The sequence below is a fragment of the Lepisma saccharinum genome, chromosome 21, assembly GCF_977018435.1.
Source record: "Lepisma saccharinum chromosome 21, izLepSacc3.1, whole genome shotgun sequence".
Taxonomy (NCBI): domain Eukaryota; kingdom Metazoa; phylum Arthropoda; class Insecta; order Zygentoma; family Lepismatidae; genus Lepisma; species Lepisma saccharinum.
In genome coordinates, this window is record NC_139249.1 from 50,677,602 (window position 1) to 50,697,862 (window position 20,261).

Here is a 20,261-nt window from a genome sequence, read left to right on the forward strand (position 1 = left end):
GCATATGTCCGTAGCTTCTTTCTAAAGCTATTTATTTTTCTGGATTGGCTACTCTGATTTTGTGAGGCCCCGGAATCTGGATTTCATTATCACTTCCGGTGCGGGTCCTGGGATATGTGGAAAAAGAAATTTCGCCTCCCGGATCAGGAAAAAATGGCCGAGTCTGCTGCCACGCACACCTATTTTGAGGTTCCAACAGAAAAAGAACGTGGCAGCAGACACTACCAAAAAAAATTCCCGTCCAGGATCCCGAGCAATCGGGAAATACCGAATGGCTATTTTAAGAAGTCGTTAATTATCCATGATTTTTGCATTGTAAATATCTGGCACTTATCTGAAATTGTTAGTTGTACCAGAAATGCAAAAACAAAATCAGTTCCGAAAATTTCCCGACTTTGTCGCTGTTAAATGCGTTAATTAGCAATAGTTCGACCTGGCCATACTGTGTGTTTACAACATGGATTCCGATACAGGTAACTGGCTATGCTAAGTAACGACGCAAGAAGAATATATATTTTCTTTCAGAACAGGAACACAAAGTCAGAAACGAACAGTGCCAACTTGAAGTATGAATGGAGTACTATTAACGCTAGAAAGGTATGGTTCTCGGCATGTACACCTCAGATTTACGTGTAGGCTATAACGAAGGACAAATCATGACATTGTAATGCCCATTTGTTGCTATATTCTTTTTAGGGTACATTTTATTTGTTCATTGGTATATTGAAGAATAGTCTCAATAATTTCGTCACAAAGAAACAGTTAAAAACATTCCAGAGAAGAGGTAGCTTGACGGGAGTCGTTTGCTGCTGTGGGTCCTGGCCTTGTATGAATAAAATTTGGTACTACTTTACTATACCTGAGACACCTTCAAACTTTTTTACATTGCTAATGTACTATTCTGCATTCGGGAACATTTATTTAGGTGAAATAATGAATTTCTAACGAAAATAATGCATATTTTTTACATTTACGAGTACATACTGTTCTTCCTTATTTCCACACAATATTGCGATAGCTTACCTGTTCATCGCGCGTTGTGCCAGTGTTTTGTCGATTTGGAGTGTGCATGCAGTGTTGTATCCTTGTTCACCGAAAAATACCTAAATTTAAAAACAAATTAAAAACACTTCACGATATTTTTTCACGAAAAAGTTCAATTTTCGACATAAAGAGTAATTATTAAACCATTGACGTTACCCCCCAAAACCATTGATGTTAGCCCCAAAAACCATTGACGTTAGCCCAAAAATTCACAAAGAGTATCATTTTTCTTTTTCCGAGGCTGCTCTGGTGTAGTAGAAATTTCAATTTTTTGTACTACTACTACTTCATAAGAATCTAAGTCATTTTCATCTGGTGCATACTTGGGGTCAGCATCACTATCGTAACAGCTTTCATCTGAATCCGAATTTACTTCAACTTCTAAATTCTCTTCGGTAAATATGCGATTTCGCCTGGACGGATTTCTTCAAATTTACAGGAGAAAGTACTTACTGAAATGAGTTTCTTTAGCATTGTGGAAGTTCTTGGAGGTATTTTCTTTCACGGAAAGTAAAGACTTCGTAGTTTAATGCTCCCGAACAAGAATTAATCACTTTTTACGTAAGAAATTGGCATTGCCTGTCACATTATGCCGTTGTTTCCATTGTGTGCGTGCAGATGGCGAGAGCGTTGAAAGTCTCGCGATCTCTGCAGTGTTTCCAAACGTGCCTTCTTTTTACGAAAATTTCTATTTTTAACTATGTTTGCCGCGCTTTCTTTTTTCGATGAATTTAGGGGTGAAATGAGTGCTAATGGAACCTAACCTAACCTTCTGTGAATGGTTTGTGGGGCTATCCATGGATGGTTTGTGGGTCTACCCATGGATGGATTTTGGGGCTAACGTCATTGGTTTGTAGGGCTACCCGTGGATTGTTTTTGGGGCTAACGTGCATGGTTTGTGGAGGTAAACATGAAAAAAAAAATCGAAATAGTACGTAATTTTCCGTCATGAAGGTTTGAAACACTGCTTGCGCATTGAAAATCTACAGAACACAAGCTGGCGCGTCATGACGCGCGATGATCCATTACGAGTGCACGCCATATTGTCTATTACAGAAGCGGAACAAGTAAGACAAATAGTCAATCTTAATATGAAAAGTTGACAGTATTTTATGGAAAAAGGCATAACTTCACCTTAAAGAATGTTCCGCAAGGCAAAATGGGTAAGTACCAGTGGTAAAATTAAGGAAATAAATGAGTGAAAGGTGTCTGGGCGTTATCGCATATTTACCTTATCTTCAACTTCGGAACTTTCTTCTGCCTCGTCGAGAGCAGCCAATTTTGCATCTCCACTGTCCAAAACGTTTGACATTGTTTTAGTCTTCCAATTACTTGACATAACACAGAAAACAATGCAAACTGTGCTCAAACATTCAACAAAAGCACCCATCAAAGGTAGCGATATGTCAGAATTGCATGTAAAAAAAAGCCATAAAGTGATTTTACAATACCGGACCCTTCTCCAATTTCATTCATATTTCGCATACTCACTAATTTAGGGCTCCTAATCACGAATCTGAAGTTAAAATTTGGCGTTCACATGTTGAATTTGGAAAAAAAAAAAAATAAATAAAAAAATTCACGATTGCTCATTCTTTATCGGAAGCTTTTGCATTTTGAATACTTTAAAAACGAAAAATATATAAAGAAAAGGTAAAGTGTTCCCCTGTGCTTAGCACCATGCCATGAAGGCGTATATACGAAAAATATATTCTATATTTGAACTATGTTTGCCTAACCTAACCTAACCTTACCGTGAATGGTTTGTGGGGGTATGCGGGAATGGTTTTTGTTTAGGGCAACATTAAAAAATGTCAGTTTGAATACTTTAAGAATGAAATATATATTCTAAATTTTAACTATGTTTGCCTAACCTCATCATGAATGGTTTGTGGGGCTATGCGGGAATGGTTTTTCTTGTGGGGCACCCTTAAAAAATGTCAGTTTCGTAGCAATTGAGCGACAAATTTTAACTACACAATCGTCATTAAGTGTCCTAAATTATTGACTGTGCGAAATATGAATGAATACCACAGTATTATTAATATGTACCCAACTGAAAGTGACTAACAAATAGCTTTTTTCAAAGCAAAACTTTCGAAATGACTTCATTTCCTACCTCCCTCCAACAACTCGCAGATTACTGAACAACTGAATGCTCCCTACACCATTGCCAAACTAACCTGTAATTAAATTAGTCCACATTCCACATCATCTTCCCCTTCTGAGTTGTCACTCTCACTTCCCTCATTTTCCTCGGGCTGGTCGCAGTTTTTCAGGGGTTTATATAAAGTTCCGGCGAGTCTGAAAAAGTCAACTGTACGGTCCAAACCTAATTGACTGCACCTCTTCAGAAACATGTATTTGGCCAAGTATCCTGAGAAGAAAACTTTCTTCATGCCATAAGAATTTATATTAACTTTTGCATGCCTCCAGGTCGATTCTATAGTATTAATGTGAGCCCCAGTCTCCACATCCACGAAGCTCACACTGTGGTTTACCTTGAGATGTTCAAAACCTTTGTCATTCAGGTTATCGTACGCCTTCCAACAGTCTGATATTATTGTTGAACCCAGTAGAATCCACTCCATAATTATATTCACTAAGGTGTCAGCGTCCCTCCTCTCGACTGATACTAGAAAGCACCGTCCACTTCCTCTCTCAATTCCGCCGAAAACCCACTGCCCTTCAACACGATGACCCCGATGGTACTTTCTACTGCCAAACTTCGACTCATAAATTTTTACCACTTTGCCGACACTTCCAATTTTCTCACGATTTTCGTAGAATGCCTGCTCTACAACTTCCCGACAAAGTGAAGACCAGTCAATACCTGGTTTAGATGAAATTTCATCCTGATCTGGGTTGTCATCAATACTTATGTTTGAAAACTAATGTATTAAATACTGTGCAAATAACATGCATAATATTGTGCTATGCATTTCACCCCAACCAAGCACAATACACCATCACAATTTGGGTCTCTCTTCACCTCTAAGTAGGTTCGCGAGTATCGCTACTCAGTTGTTACACGTAATTTCCTCGCAAACGCATCCTCTGCCTACCAGCAGCCTTGCTTCTAATCGAGGGAAGAGATGACTCACAGTGTTATGTTTGAATACCTGCTCAACAGACATTGGGTAGGAACTACAATCGCATTATTGACTTGCACCATGCATTGCCAGTGTATACACCGATACAATACGAACTTGGTTCATACGGCATATATACTCTTGATTTTCTACTGGGACTTCAAGGGAACCAGATTGCTTGTGATACGTATCCAGAGACCAGGACATTTATTTTACGTGTAAAAGGACCTGACATGTAATTATGTCTAATTGAGAAATCTACGTTCCGTATCTTATCAATGAGGACTGGATGTAACAACCTTGTTACCAAACTTCAGGAGTGTGCATTATTGAAAACAACAAGTGATTTTGACTGTGCCCAATTATGTCGAGGTTTCACGATAACATCATGTGCCCGTGATAGGAAGTGAAAAGCCCAGGTGGGCCCAGCCCAGTTTTCCCCATGCGTTTTTTTTTCTCAGAAAAACCCACCTTAAAAAAACCACTCATTTTTTTCTCCAGAAAATAATGTAAATTATTGCTTTAAATAGTTGTGAGGTTCTAGAATTGTCAACAGTTTGAGAAAACTTGTCAAATAAATGTTTAGCCAAGCTTGTAATACTCAAAACAATTAACGTGGTACAAGTTCACATTGTTTTTTTTTTTCAGAATATTTTTCTCAATTCATGCTAGAAATAGACTTTTAACACAAATCATACAAACATATATCCAAGAAACAATAATCAAAAGGGTCTGAAACATTTAGATAAAACATTGAACAAACAAAGCTTATAATTTTAAAATGTGGTAGCACTTTAGGTATCATTCACTTCTGTATTTGGGCAAGCCACATGGTTTCACCCGTGTCAATCAATTTTTACAAAATTTAGTATAGTGCAAATGGGGCCTCCCCCATGGCGCAGTGGTAGCGTCATTGCCTTGTAATCGAGGGGTCCCGGGTTCGATACCCAGTGGAGGCACAAGTGGTTCGGATCCCACTTTAAACTGTAGGTCCAGTCCCGATTAGCCTTACTGTGCATAAAGTGGACTTAAAACACCAACTCAAACCAAGTATAGTGCAAATGTTCTGTTTTCTTTCCAAAGCCTTGCACTGACACAGTGACCCCTCCCTCCCTCCAGTTCAGTGCATTGATTGAATGTAATGGGTTTCTTGCCCAGGTAGGATAAATGTTATTTGTGCTTAGGAGCTCTATACCCAAGAAGTTGAGCACTCTCATACTCTACCACAATTTGATTTTTTTTCCTAAAAATAGGGTGTGTGGGGTTCTCAAGTAAATACAATGCATGCGTATACTTTCATATTTTGACCTTTTTTGACATTTTCAAACCTTTTTATATACTGCAATTTCCAGCTTTGTGCATAAAACTTTCAGGAGCATTGTGACATTACCTGCAATGCAAATTCACAATAAAATTATCGAAACATAATGCACGATTTAGGACGAGCATGGGTGGGGTTGAAGGGCAAAGAAAGACAAGTCATCTATTTAGTGACCATGATAACATATTTCTGCTGCTAGAAACTTGATAGACTGCAAATGTATTATTACATGTGAGTGAAATTAAAGGATGTGTTTCAAGATGGTGAATGAAAAACTAATTTTCCTCATGTTGCATGCACGCTCTGTACCATGCTCTCTTTTTCCCCGAAACTGTCTACAATACAATTTCAGGGTATAAGGAACTAAACTGTCAGTCATTGTAGATAATTCATCGGTCCGCAATTTGCAGTAAATAATTTTAAAATTATATTTCATAGTTTATGAGAGGAGTGGTGCTAAAATCACAAACATACATTTTGCCATAAATGTAAAGCTCTTGAGTTGCAATTTTTATAGTTACGAGATAACATGGTCAAGTGGAAGAAAAGACTCCACAGCCTTAACTTCGCCATGTAAAAGAAGATGAAAGAAATAAATAAATAACTTAAAAGATTGGTGGCATATTGTATTTAAGAAAAATTTGTCACCATGTTTATAGATGGTGGACAACAGACTGATTTAACCTGCCTTTCGAGAGTTTTAAGTTATGCCAATATTTGAGATTAAATTTTCATAGATTAAGAAACCCAAGTCTCAGCTACGTTAGGACATTACTTGAGCTTGAAGTTTTTAATAAAAACAATGTAATATAGGGTGGTTAGGAAGTGTGCGGGAATGTCACCAATTTTGAGACCAGGATATCTGTAGCATATTTAGAGTTTTCAAGCTGAAATTCATGTCACAAATAGATACACCCAGGAAATGATTTTATTTTGCATTTGTTGAAATAACTTCATGATGGTGGATGAGAAATTAAGTTTTCGTATTCTGAGGTAGCTCCAAATTGTGACGCCACTTTCAAATTTCTGTGTAAAGTACATTTTTGGACATTATGAAAAGAGGCTTTATTTATTTTTAAATATAGTGCATATGTATGTTAGGATCCAAATTGGGAGTCACTAATGTTTTTTTTTTCATGGGAACTGTTAGTTTCATAGCAACCAGATATTTTGGAGAATGGATATGGTATTCCATTTGGATTAAATCAGCCAAGACAATAAAGTATGTCAACCTTAAAAATTTGGCATGGTTAATACATGGAGGAGATATTTTAACTTGAAACATCCACAAAAATAATGGGAAAACACAACTGTGAACAAACTGTATTGAAGCATATTTAAAAGTGTGTGTGCAGCTTCCGTATGTTGTATAGAAGGTAAAGCTAAAGTTCACCATGCACATATCATTGTGCCATGAAGGCTTCAGGGAATATGGGGGTAGGTCCCGACATATTCTTGATCTCTGCTATTTTGGAGGTGGTAATCACAACCAATTCCAGTGGCCTTTACCCCCCACGACCCATTGATTTGAGGATGGGTCAGTTTCAGAGCTGCTTTATGCAGGGACAAGACTGGAATATAGTATTTTAGATAACTTAATCATCTTTAGCTTTGCCGTCATGCTTTTGGGCTCCAGCTATGGGACGTATGAAGGTTTGAGTCTCCTTGGGGAAATGTAACTTTTCTCCTGAGATTTTGGCCTGTGTATGAACACTCACAGTAATGATTAAATTGGGGGAGCTATGAATGAGTAGCATACCCTGATCATGAAAACCTTCAACGATGACTGGGGGTTTTAATCGTTCTAACCACACGTCACCCCATAACTGTTTGGATGATCTATCACCTCAGAGTAGGATCAGGTGGGAGTGCAGCCGGCAGTTGGTAGGTAGGCCTGACCCTCAATGGTCTATTATGTATGGCACGGGTTATGTATGTTTTTAGTTTATAATCATTTCAAGGTGTGAGACCTTGATTGTCAATTCTTAACTATGTTAACAGAAAATATTAAATTGTTTTTTATTCAGTGAACTAAAACAATACAAATTGAATGTTCCAATATATTACTATCAAAGAGAAATGTATTTCATTTTTAAAGTATATATGTATTTATAATCATAACCTGAGAGAAAAACAATATAACCCAATTTTGCCCAGGTTTTACCTGAAAAAACATTTTTTTGAATAAAATATTTATTGGATTCAGAGGAAGTATGATGTCGAGATTGTATCTTGATACAGGCAGAATTCGATGAAGTAAAAAGAGAATTTTCTTATGAAATTATGTTTTGCATGATCTTGCGATCCCCACTTTAAGCCAAAATGATCATTAAAATTTAAAAATGTAGTATCACTATGTTCCTACACTATCATAAGAAAACAATACATTTATCAGGAGGGAAAAGGAGTGTTGGCAGCTAACTGTTCGTAAGTTGCCTATTGTAGTTAATTTATTGAATTTGTGTACGGTACCACAAATATTCATTCCATGCAAAACAATTGCGTTTTCGGGGATTTAAAAAAAATTCAAAAAAAGATATGAGAAAACCAAAGTTTCATGGAGAAAATGTGTTTTATAAATTTCGACCACCTCTATTTGACACTTATTTAGTGCACCATGAGGAGATTTTTTTTTCAAACAAGACTAAGTTGCTTCGCATATCCTATCATACATTTTTAGTACATATTATTACATAATTCACACACACACACACACACACATACATGCATTGCCACGTGCCACCACTCTCATATCTCCAATATTTGGAGCCACAAATTAGACAACACTGCTTCTTCTTCTGGATAGTCATTTGCACCATCAGTTCTCACCCAGGGATGAGAGAAGTGACACCAAATTGTACACGTCACTCTAAATAAAATTCAAAGATGTTCAAATTAAAATGTCCAAAACTTTAATACGGATTCATGTGTGTTGCATACTTATTCATACAAATAAAAATGATATTGTGTTGGGCCCTGTTCTCGCATATTCAGTGATAAGTAAATTATCTCGCAACAGAATGCCTTTACCGATGACAGCAAGAATTCAACTGCAAGGTATAGCTACACAGATTTGTATTCGCCCAATGTCCAAATCCTTTGAGAAAAGAGTAAATAATTTCGTTTTTTTTTAAAATTTATTTCTTCACTGCACGTTCAAAGAACACAGACTTGGAAACCTGGGTGTTAAAGGTCAAACCTTCTGATTAACTCAAATGAGACAAATAAGTACGTATTGTATAAATAATTGTTAAGTGCACTTTTATTTTATGCAGTTATTTCTTTGTTCTTGACAGGTATTTGTATACATTGAAGATATAACTGCAAATTGTCAGAACGAAAATGGATGATTACCAGAAACTTACAGATGAAGAAATATTGAAAACATTTGAAAGTTTGAAAAAGGAGCTAATGGTAGAGCTTTCTAAATTTCCTGAATCAATTCGAAATGAAGCTGTTCATTTGAATATAAGGTGAGTTGCATGAATGCTAAATGTATTTCAAATTTCACAAGCAATTTATGTTATATACATCTTTGATCTCTTCCACGTCTATATGTTATTCCACTTCTTGATTTGCCTTCTGATCATTGTAATTAGATGTTTGGTGATTAGTATTCTGAGCAAATTTAGCCGGGTTGTCACTGTAGGGTAAATATTATTAACGATTATTTTGTATGTGAATACAGTGTTTATGTGCATGTTATATGGATGTCCACTTTTAGTGCTGCTAGAATCTAAATCAGATCTAGTGAGCAAGATGATTGAGTAAATCATCTAAACGCACAGCCATGAAAATAGGTGACTGGACAGAATTGAGCTGTTGCCACATGTTGGAAATGCAAAGCGAGAGCAGCACATTACTCACTGGTTGCCATGCTCTGTGTGGCTTTCACGGGACTGTATGGCCTAGTTTGAGCATCAGACTGACCTCTCTCTGGGACATACAGTTGTCATCCCTGACCTTTCAAGCAAATACTGTCAGTTTGTATCACATGGATTACAAAGGCCAACTCTACAATGAGACCTTTCATTCTCTAAACCCTCCGAACACATAGGGTTTTGCTCCGTTGTGGCAACAGGGCAAACTTCTGCAACCCACCTAATTTCATGGTCATGCGATTGAGTGCCTTTCAGAGTCATGTCCCATTTGGGGTAAAAATATATGAATTTGAGGCATGTTCATATTACACCCATGTCCAAAAGTCAAGCAAATTAAAATATTAGAAAACAGATCATTACTGAAAGATGCACACTTGGGATATCTCCTGGCTGCGACGGCTTGAACCTTCTGATAACTGAAGTGGCATTACTGTTAAACTGAAACAAAAGAGCTCTGATGTACATCAAAGTACAAGGCATAAATCATGACAACTATTTTTTCTCGCAAGAATGCAGGACCGACACAATAATTCTAATAGAAGGGACACTGTATGGACATTATAGGTCATGTGTACCAAAGGTTGTCAGGGAAGTGCCATATAAAATTAAAAAAAAATGTGTTTTACTCACAAGGCTACACAGGCAGTACCAAAACAAAAGGCATGTACACAAATTGCCCTATGAATCCTCAAACTATTTAAACTAGTTCCCCAGAGTGTTCACAACATGCTGCCAATGATGTGAGAGGCATCGAATACCAATACCATTCTCGTGTGAGTCAGGACAATGTACTGCAATGTAGCCTTGTGTCTAATACACACATGTAGAACAATACTTTTTTTATGAATTTTTTTGGCACTTCCTTACCAACCTCTGGCAGTTATGACCTGCATTGTCCATACAGTGTCCTCTTCTATTTGTGTATTTCAAATTTTTGTTCCGGTCCTGTATTCTTGCCAGAGAATGTTGCTATTACTTATTACTATGCATAAGCCACGGTGATCTCGTTGGTAGGGCGTGAGACCCGAGTTAGATTCGTGGGGTGTGGGATCTAAGGTCAGAATTTTTCAGGCCTTGACCCTTCATAAAATTGGCTCTGGGGCTCTCCCAGCCTTAAATCAATGGGAAACTGTGTAAAAGATAGCCAGAGCATGGTGCTAATCACATCACCTCCAAAATGGCCGAGATTGAGAATGTGTGGAGCCCTACGTCGTCATCCACTAGATGTGCCTTCATGGCATGGTGCTGTGTACACAGGGAGCTTTACCTTTGCCATGACTTATAACCAAACCCTCATGCAAAAAAATAAAGGTAGGAACTATATGCCAAAGACACATTAAAGAAATAAATATAGTCAGCGTGAGGGTTCCATAACAACAGGCCAATTAATAAAGAGTGTGGTAACCCTAATGGGTCCCCACATGCTTTGCAGCAATGTTGCATGCTCTCTACGAGGTGGTTCAAGACTATTGAAGGCAGCTGGTCCCATTCCTCACAATGAACTGTATGGAGGTGTGGAAGTGCCCTTGGTGACAGCTGATCGGCTGCAACTTGTTTCTCTAATGCATACCATGCATGCAAAATAGGATTCATATCTGTTGACCTTGGTAGCCTGTCAAGAAAATCATCCACCAGGTTGGCTCAGTGCAGACATGCATTATCATTCATGAATGTGAAGTCTGGACTGGCTGCAACTCTGACTAGTCTCATATTAGTAGAGGAAATATATGGATTCACCTGGAAATAATTACAACACAAATGTCTTTTGTGCCCTATACACCTTCATGGCGTGGTGCTATGCACAGGGGAGCACTTTACTTTTTTTTATGTCTTTTGTGCCAGATTGTGCGGAATAGTATAGTGAATAATATATTAAAAATCTGTCATACAAATGTTTGGGGAAAATCCGCCATCTTGAAAAATGGCAACAAAAATTCAACTTAAAAATTAAAAAAGAAATTAATATCTCAAAAATGGTGCATTGTACACAAAAAGTGAAGATAACCAAAATGAAAGAACAGAAAATTTGCTAAATTATGGTTTTTGTTTGATAGAGCTACCATAAATCTTAATTGAATTACAAAGATTCAAATATTTTCTTAATTTTTTTCAATTAGCAAAAATGTTGGTTTCTGACACAAAGAACAGCAAATATGTAAGAAACTATGTAATTTATGTCCTAATGTCACTCAACCAAATTCATAGCTTATGATTTCCTCTAGAGATTTGTTTTTTTTTCGTGCCTTTCGAGTCGGAGGTTGAGGAGATATGGAGTTTTATGCAGAGTCATGTGTTTCCCTAACTTTACGTGTTCCATTTCATATGATATTTGGTTGATTGATTTGCTTCATTTTATTTCGCTTTTTGTGCCACTTTTGGCTAATTTGTGAAAATGGGAATGAGTGATGATATGATGAAAATGATGAATGGACACTCACAAACATACATGCCCAGGCCAGAATTCGAATCAGGGACCCCTGGTGTCGTAGTGCGAATATGATATTGGTGAGAACATCATACATTGTTTTCTGCAGTGTTTCGTTCACATAGCGTTTGTTACTTACATGTTGCTTTTGTTGTTTAAAAATGTATGCACACAGATTAGGTGTCTTAACTGAGCAGTGGGTTGGGGGGGGGGGGGAGACGCAAGAATAACTTACTGTCTACTGGTTGTAATTAGAAAGAATCTTATTGAAAATGGAATTCGGGCAGATGATTTTGGGTCAAATACACTGGTAGACAATGCTTAGAATTAAGAAACCATAGTGCGGGGACAAAAAGTGTGTAGGGGGAGGGTGGAACTGCTTCCCATGCCCCCCATCCCTAATCGTCGCCACTGTCAATACATTCAACTAATATGATACCGTAAAATACGGTTCTAAACCGGTTACTTTGCCTTGGAGTCCATTGCAGAATTTTTCTTAGATACCTGGTGCTAACATGTTAAATTTATCATTTCCTCTACATACAGACGTGCACTTGTAGCACAGGTGTTGCCCCTGATGCAGCAAAAGGAGAACATACGAGTAAGTGATTGAAGATGCAAACTCCACTTCCCAATATGCTCGGCTTTAATGGAATCCCGAAGAATATCGAGCATCGTAATGTACTGAAGGCACAGAGCAACATTATCCTGTTTTCTTTCATTGTTGAAACAAATGTAGATAATAAATTTTCAGCACCTCAAAGAGCTTGAACTTTCATTAAGGTCTACTTCTGAATTGAAGAGGCTAATGATTATTGAACGTATCTCAGAAATATGTTCATTTGCAATTCACTTTGCTTCTTCAAGTATCGTGAAGAGTGCTGCATAAACTATGAAATAAGCCCTTGTGCTGTTGGCTATGGCTTTTTCGGATTGATTTGATTTGTTTTAGTTTATATTACTTCGGTATTCTGTCACTTTTGGCTAATTGCAAAGATGAGGACTGATGATAATATGGTGATATGAATGAAGGGACAATATGGATGACACACGAGCCTCACAGAGGATTCTACTGACTGTGAGTCCAGATGCCAGAACCTCGCTAGTCTTTGAAATGCAGTTCAAGGTGTACTGCTTGGAAGTGTGGCGCTTTGCTGGTGGTCATAGGTTACTATAGTTTTAACAGTATTACCTCCGTAAATGATCTCAAGGATTTGTAGAAGACCTGAATCTTCCATTAGATAAACAACACATCTAAGGAAACTCATCTTGATATGAAGACCACCCAGCCTTAGTATGAGCTACTTCAGAGGACTATTTGAGTTCTCATTGGCTACGATACAGAGTGCTTTCAGAAATATTGGTTGATCAAATGTGATGATGTTTATGTGATTTATCTCTTTGATTGTCCACAAATACAGTGCAATGTGGATTGAATGCATATCTGCAAGTAAGGAAATCGCTGGTTTCCCTGGATGATTTCCTTTTTTGTTTATTTGCCGCAGGACCTACTACAGACGGACTTACGTTGTGCCATCCATGCGTGTTGGTGATTATCCATTCATCCATCCTTATCTTCGTGATGATGACCCCTTGTGCCTCTAGATATTGATTTTTCGGATTGATTTGATTTGTTTTAATTTATATTAGGTCCTTTTCCTGCCACTTTTTGCTAATCACAAAGACAATTGATTGATTGAGTTGGTGTTGTAAGTCCACTTTATCCACAGTAAGGCTAATCGGGACTGGACCTACAGTTTAATGTGGGATCCAAACCACTGTGCAATGTGCCTCCACCATGTATGGAACCTGGAACCCTTTGCTCCATTCGCGAAGATAAGGATGAATGAATGGACAATCACAAACATACGAGGTGTTGCTAGAAGAAAACTGGACTGTTACTACAAAATCTTTTATTGGTTATATTGTACAATACAAACATTATCCCCTTCCAAGTACTCCCCTGAACTATTGATACACCGCTCCATATGAATCTTCCATTTATGGAGGCATTGCTGGAAATCATTTTCTGAAACCATGTTCATGACCTCCGTCGCTTTTGTTTCCACACATTCTGCAGTCGTAAATCTTGTTCCTTTCAGTGCTGATTTCACCTTTGGGAATAAAAAATGTCACACAGAGTGATATCCGGCGAATAGGGTAGCTGTTCTAACATTGGAATCCCATGCTTGACCAAAAAAGCCTTGACTGACAGTGCCGTGTGGTAGGAGCATTGTGCTGATGAAGAAGACATGACTTACTTTTTCACAAATCAGGTCGTTGTCTTCTTACTCACTCACGAAGGGTCGTCAACACCATAATTTACATAATGTAATAATATTGGTTGTTTTGCAATAGCTTGAATACTCAAAGACGATCTTTTTGAATCAATTCACTGACATTTGCAATGTTTTAACACCATTAAGCTTTGTTTCCATGATATGAAAAACTAAATATGCTGACCAAGGCAGTAATTTATTTTATTTTAAAACATAAACTAAACATAATGTTTCAACCTTCTAGCAAGGTCTTCTTCAGACTCGGCACCAAGTACAAATGTTTGATTCCGGTTTTGACGTGCAAGGCCATCCAGGATTCGAGTTGTCCACGATCACTTCCCATCCCTCTTTAAACCTTTGAAACCACTCAAACACTTGCGTGCGTGATAAACACTCATCTCCGTATACTTCCTTCAAAAAAACATAAGTTTCTGTGACGGATTTTCCGAGTTTCATAAGAAACTTCAAATTGATATGCTGTTCCACTTTCACATTTAACATTTTTCCGATGGAGCATAGATGTACGGTTCACTTCGTCCACAAGCTACAGCGGAACTGAGCACCGCTCACCCTGGGAAATCACACAGTCGATAGGCAGGATGTCACGTTATAAACTCATGCACCGCCTGACCTTGACACACTTGTCCTTGTAGTTTGTCGACAGAAACAACAATCCGGTTTCTTTCTAGCCACGTCTCGTACATATATGGACAACACTAGTCCTTCTGTGGCAGGTCCTGCTGCAAATAAACAAAATAGGTGATCATCCAAGGAAACCAGTGGTTTCCTTACTTCCAGATATGCCTTTAATCCACATTGCACTGTATTTGTGGGCAATCAAACAGGTAAATCACACAAAGATCATTACATTTGATCAACCAAAGCCGATCGTATTGGGAAGTGGGGTTTAATTTTCAATCACTTACTCCTATGTTCTCCTTTTGCTGTATCAGGGGCAACACCTATGCTACAAGTGCACGTCTGTATGTAGAGGAAATGATAAATTTAACATGTTAGCACCAGGTATCTAAGAAAAATTCTTCAATGGACTCCAAGGCAAAGTAACCGGTTTAGAACCATATTTTATCATATCATATTAGTTGAATGTATTGACATTGGTGACGATTAGGGATGGGGGGCATGGGGAGCAGTTCCCCCTCCCACCTACAGACACTTTTTGCCCCCGCACTATGGTATCTTAATTCTAAGCATTGTCTATCAGTGGATTTGACCCAAAATCATGTGCCCGAATTCCATTTTCAATACAATTCTTTCTAATTACAACCAGTAGACAGTAAACTATCCTTGCCTCTCCCCCCCACCTGCTGTTCAGTTAAGACACCTAATCGCCGCTACTGTGTTCATACATTTTTAAACAACAAAAGCAACATGTAAGTAACAAACGCCATGTGAATGAAACACTGCAGAAAACAATGTATGATGTTCTCACCAATATCATAATTGCACTACGACGCCAGGGGTCCCTGATTCGAATTCCGGCCTGCGCATGTATGTTTGTGAGTGTCCATTTTTCAATTTCATCATATCATCATCACTCATTTCCATTTTCGCAAATTAGCCAAAAGCGAAACAAAATAAAGCTCTGTTAAACAAAAACCATAATTTAGCAAATTTTCTGTTCTTTCATTTTAGTTATCTTCATTTTTTGTGTACAATGCAATGTTTTCGAAAAGAATTTTTTTTTTTTTTTTTAATATTATTCACTATACCATTCCACACAATCTGGCACAAGAAACATTTGTGTTGCAATTATTTCCAGGTTAGGCCTATTTTTCCTGTTCGTTTCCTCTACTATATGCTGTTAGAGAACTTCACCTCAGTACATTTGGGCATTAATGAAATCATCAGTGAAAGTATGCATTTCAATCCCCCCCCTCTCCCTCAAACAACATGTTAGCCCACACCAGCATGCAACCACAGCAACCAAAAGATCGGTTTCCGGGTCACTTCAGCCATGATTAGCATGGCCCAAGAGATTAAAGAATTCGATTTTGATATGACATAGTTCACCGGATACAGAAGGGGGGGAAGTTACGGAGCGAGGACATCAACCGAAGGACTTCCGGCCATGTCAGTGCATTGCATAACTCGCCAGCGTGCACATCTAAGTTGGGACCTTTTAACGTGTTTATTTTTTTGCAGAAAGAAACCGCTCCTCCACATTTTTCCAATTGACTACCTTAAAAATATTTTTTACATAGAAACTTTCATGAATCATGCATTCAAAAATAGAAGTGTTATTTCCATTGAAAATTTTTCCAGTGCACCCATGGCTTTTTAGAAGAGTTTTTTAACATCGTATGAATATGGCAGTTTTATGTGTGTGGGGTCAGATGGCCAAGTGTTCCTTTTTATTCTTTTTTACCAAGCCTTACCAAAATTCATAAGTCCTTGTCATATCTGATGCTGCTAAGGTGTAGTCACACTTGCCTAATATGGTAACTTGATGAAGGGATCAGTAGAATCCTGGAACGTTGTTCTCGTTAAAATCAATACTCACTATTGTATGTACCTGTAAGTATATATATTTTATTGTATACTAACTTATACAACGTGAGTAAGTTGCACGAGCACTAAATATAAATATGAACAGCAACCAAGCTGGTCCCATTTGATGATGTTCTTGGAATTGTGCTGGCTGTCATATTTTCTCCAAGCCATAGTTTGTAGGGAATCAGTTTGCAAACTGAATCATGACTCATCTGTAAAGGGCATAGCCCCCCCATTCATGCAGGGTTCAATTTTCATGATATGTAAATGGTGCCCATATATACCCTGCAGAGAGTGCGCAACAAACACTACAGACCAGCCTCTGGTACAAAATTTGTGATGAAACCATAACTTACTTGGAAGACAATTGCCATACATGCTTCTTCTGTTGTTGTACAGTTAAGAACAGGTAAGGGAGTGTATTATATGGTTACAAACATATGGGATTAGTTTGGATGAGGACTATAAATAATCACTATTGTGATATCATCTACTTCACATTTACTCTGTATGTCCCTTTTTGTTGCCTCTGGGGGTGTAAGGGCGACCTTCTTCTAAGGTGCCCAAAAGTCAACCTCACTTCCACATAGTATACACTGGACTGCATTTTGCAGACTAACGAGACTCTGGCGACTGGCACTATTGCTAGTATTATTCTGTGTGTTGTCCTGTATTTTGTCCTTGTGTGTGCTGATTGCCCATTTACAGCCTCAGGTTTTAACAGGTTAGAATGTTTTAACGTTTTAGCTAACGACATTAAGTTATTTTAGTTATGGCACAATTGTGTTCTTATAGGTGTTTTGGATAAGGTAAGAGGCTGAACCTCATATAATGTTGAGGGGTGCAAAATAGCCTTTAACTGCTGATGCACCCAAAAATTGAAATTCAAATTTGTTGCCTCTGACATTCAGGTAGTGGTGTGTGTGTGTGTGTGTGCACGCATTTTTTTTGAAGGGGGGATGCACACACAATAATTTTACTTCGCGCCCTTTTTCAAAACATATTGTCAACTGAAAACACTTTAACTCTTATAGTGTCACATTATGTTGCAACTTATTATAACTTTGTCATCATGTGGAGCAAGGTGTTGAAGTAAGACTCCTGTTAGTGTATACTGTAACGTTACAATACAAAAGGCAAGCCATTGTAAGAGAAGCCGCACTTACTATCCATGACAAAAATATTGAGCCCTCTCTTTACGTGCTTGTAAAATTGTACTCTGTGGGAGGAAGAAAGTAAAATATACCTCACCTAAATGGAAAGCCTCAAGTATCTACATTGGTGTCCAAAACTTAATCACAGAACATGCATACCCATTTTACTCATGGATAGGAGTTTGAAGCAAAGATATTTTGGTACAAAGGAGAAGTATATTGCAGAACACACTATTTACATAATCATGAATGCAGCAATACCCAATCACCACAGGTGAATCAATATGGGCGTATGCCCTCCTATGACAGATATACACAGTTGACATTATCGCTGCATACTCAGAACAAGATTATTACGGGGTTCCTGCAGCAAAGCGTTTCACTTCTCACTTCTTACGGAGGGCCCTTCAGAGTTCCGGCAGTGTTTATGGTGGAGGTCTCCTCTGTGCAATGTTTCCCTAAACCATCCCACACTTGTTCTATTGAGTTGGGGTCTGAGATGGATGTAGGCCACTCCTTTCGATGGATATCCTTTTCCTCAAGGAGGTTGGCTACAGATGCTGAACAATGGGGATGAGCAGTATCGTGCATAAAAGTGAAATCCGGACCTACAGCTCCGTGGAACAGGCGAACATTATGGAGGATGACATCAACGAATGCCTTTCACCTGTCACCGATCCTCATTCCAGTAGTTGCAACTCACTATGTTCATTTACCACTATGCCAGCACAGACCATGATTCCCCTGATACAATTTTTGTCCCTTTCCACATTTTCTTGCATGTACTGTTTCCCAGGTTCATGCCTGATGTACTGACGTCCAGAATCAGATGTCAGACTGAACCAGCTTTCATCTGTGATTAGAACTCTACCCATTCTTCAGCCGTCCAAGTACAGTGCTCTCAACACATTGCAAATAAGACTGTTTGTGGGCCAGTTTCAAAGGTACACATTTAATAGGTTTCCGTACATACACCCTTCCTCATTCAACCGTCTTGCTACAGTTTGATGAGATACATGTGTCCTTGTACTGGCGAACAAGTTATTAGACAACTGACCAGCATGACTTTGACGATTACATTTTGCACATAACATTACATAATAGTCCTCACCTGTTGTTGTCTTTCATGGGCAATCTCCCCCAGTATGTGTAGAGGCATTTCCAGTTGTCCTGTACCTTTTCCACAATCGTGAAGCAATTCTGTGATCAATTCCTAATTCACTGGTCACAGCTTGCCCTTCTTCCAATCTTCCGACAATCCAACCATGATCAAACTCACTTAGATGATGCATTTGAGCCATGTGCATGATAAGCGCAAGCACAGAAGCACAGTTAGTCCACAAGACCTCACTAAACCAACGAAACCACCGCTTGTACTCTCACACTACGACTCTCGACTTTGCACTCGCCAATGTTACTGACCAACTGACAGGTAGGATGGGTTCTTCCCTGACAGGGTAGGTAGATAAGCCCTAAGACTACCCAATGGATCACATATTTGCGTAATGTATAGTCTTCGTGGCACATATAATGGAAAAGTCACTTTTGCGCTTAAGTTTTGGACACCAGTGTATTTTTTAATAAGTGTCATATGAAAATTAATCTTCATTGCATTTTCTTATTGTAAGGAAAAATTCACTAAAAAGTGTAGTTTTTTCTTTCATTTTGCAAGAACGGTGAACTTAACATCATACAGGTCATAATCAACTCTTGATATAATATTGATGTTTTTGTACTTGAAGGTGGATTATTTTTGCAACTCTGTGGAAAAAGTCAAATGCAGATTTCCACTACATACTTCAAAACTTGAAATTTATAATTGCAAATTCAATGAAATTGTAAAACTGTTTATATGACACATCTGATCCAAATCCAAAAGTTTAACGTGTGTATCTCAAGTGTGGCCACAGATATACATTATTATTTACCACTCCTAATATGCTAAATGCACGGATGACATATGGCGAAATGGAGCCAATCTCAGACTGCACGGGCTGCAGGTGCATTCCACATCATTTCTGCCTCTCTGCATAGCCTGCAGGAATATTGGAAGTGTTTTCCATTGATCTGAACCAAAGCATTGTGGCAGTGCAAAATAATAAAAGAAAAATTTATCATATTATGAATGAAATAACATTTTCTTTGTATACTTGTTTTTGTTACATTTTCTAGCTTTTATCGAATCTTTATACTTTCATAATTTTCTCTGTATCATTTTGTATAACTCATTTAAACAGAGTAAATGCAATGATGAGCATGATTTGATGAAGATGATGAAAGATCTTATAATATTTGAATTACTGACTTCTGGTTTCGCACTCTCTTCTGTCCAAAAAAAAAATGTAAAAACCTGTGATGTACAGCAACTTCAAAGCAAAGGAAAACAGGGAAGAATAAGTGCACATAAGAATTGTTATGGATGTGTGTGAGTTCAGGCAATAATTTATGGTAGGAACACAGGAGTGATAAAAGAAAATTTGCATTAGTCCATTACAGCATCTCAAGAATGCTTCCCTATGTGCAACAATTCACTTAGTAATCAAAACTTTCGGCT

At 38.1% G+C, this 20,261-nt stretch overlaps 1 protein-coding gene across 2 annotated transcripts in view; it reads left to right on the forward strand.

Annotated features, from left to right (window-relative positions):
* Positions 1-433: 433 nt before the first annotated feature.
* LOC146004528 (uncharacterized) overlaps positions 434-20,261 on the forward strand; it is a 123,450-nt gene continuing 103,622 nt past the window's right edge. Inside the window, exons 1-2 of one of the 2 annotated variants that reach the window (XM_083143412.1) lie at positions 434-473; positions 8,754-8,930. In XM_083143412.1, coding sequence (XP_082999538.1) covers positions 8,800-8,930 — 131 coding nt within the window. In that variant the 5' untranslated portion in view covers positions 434-473; positions 8,754-8,799. Of the gene's footprint in view, positions 598-8,753; positions 8,931-20,261 lie in introns of both variants that reach the window. The other variant, XM_083143411.1, reaches the window with a different exon arrangement.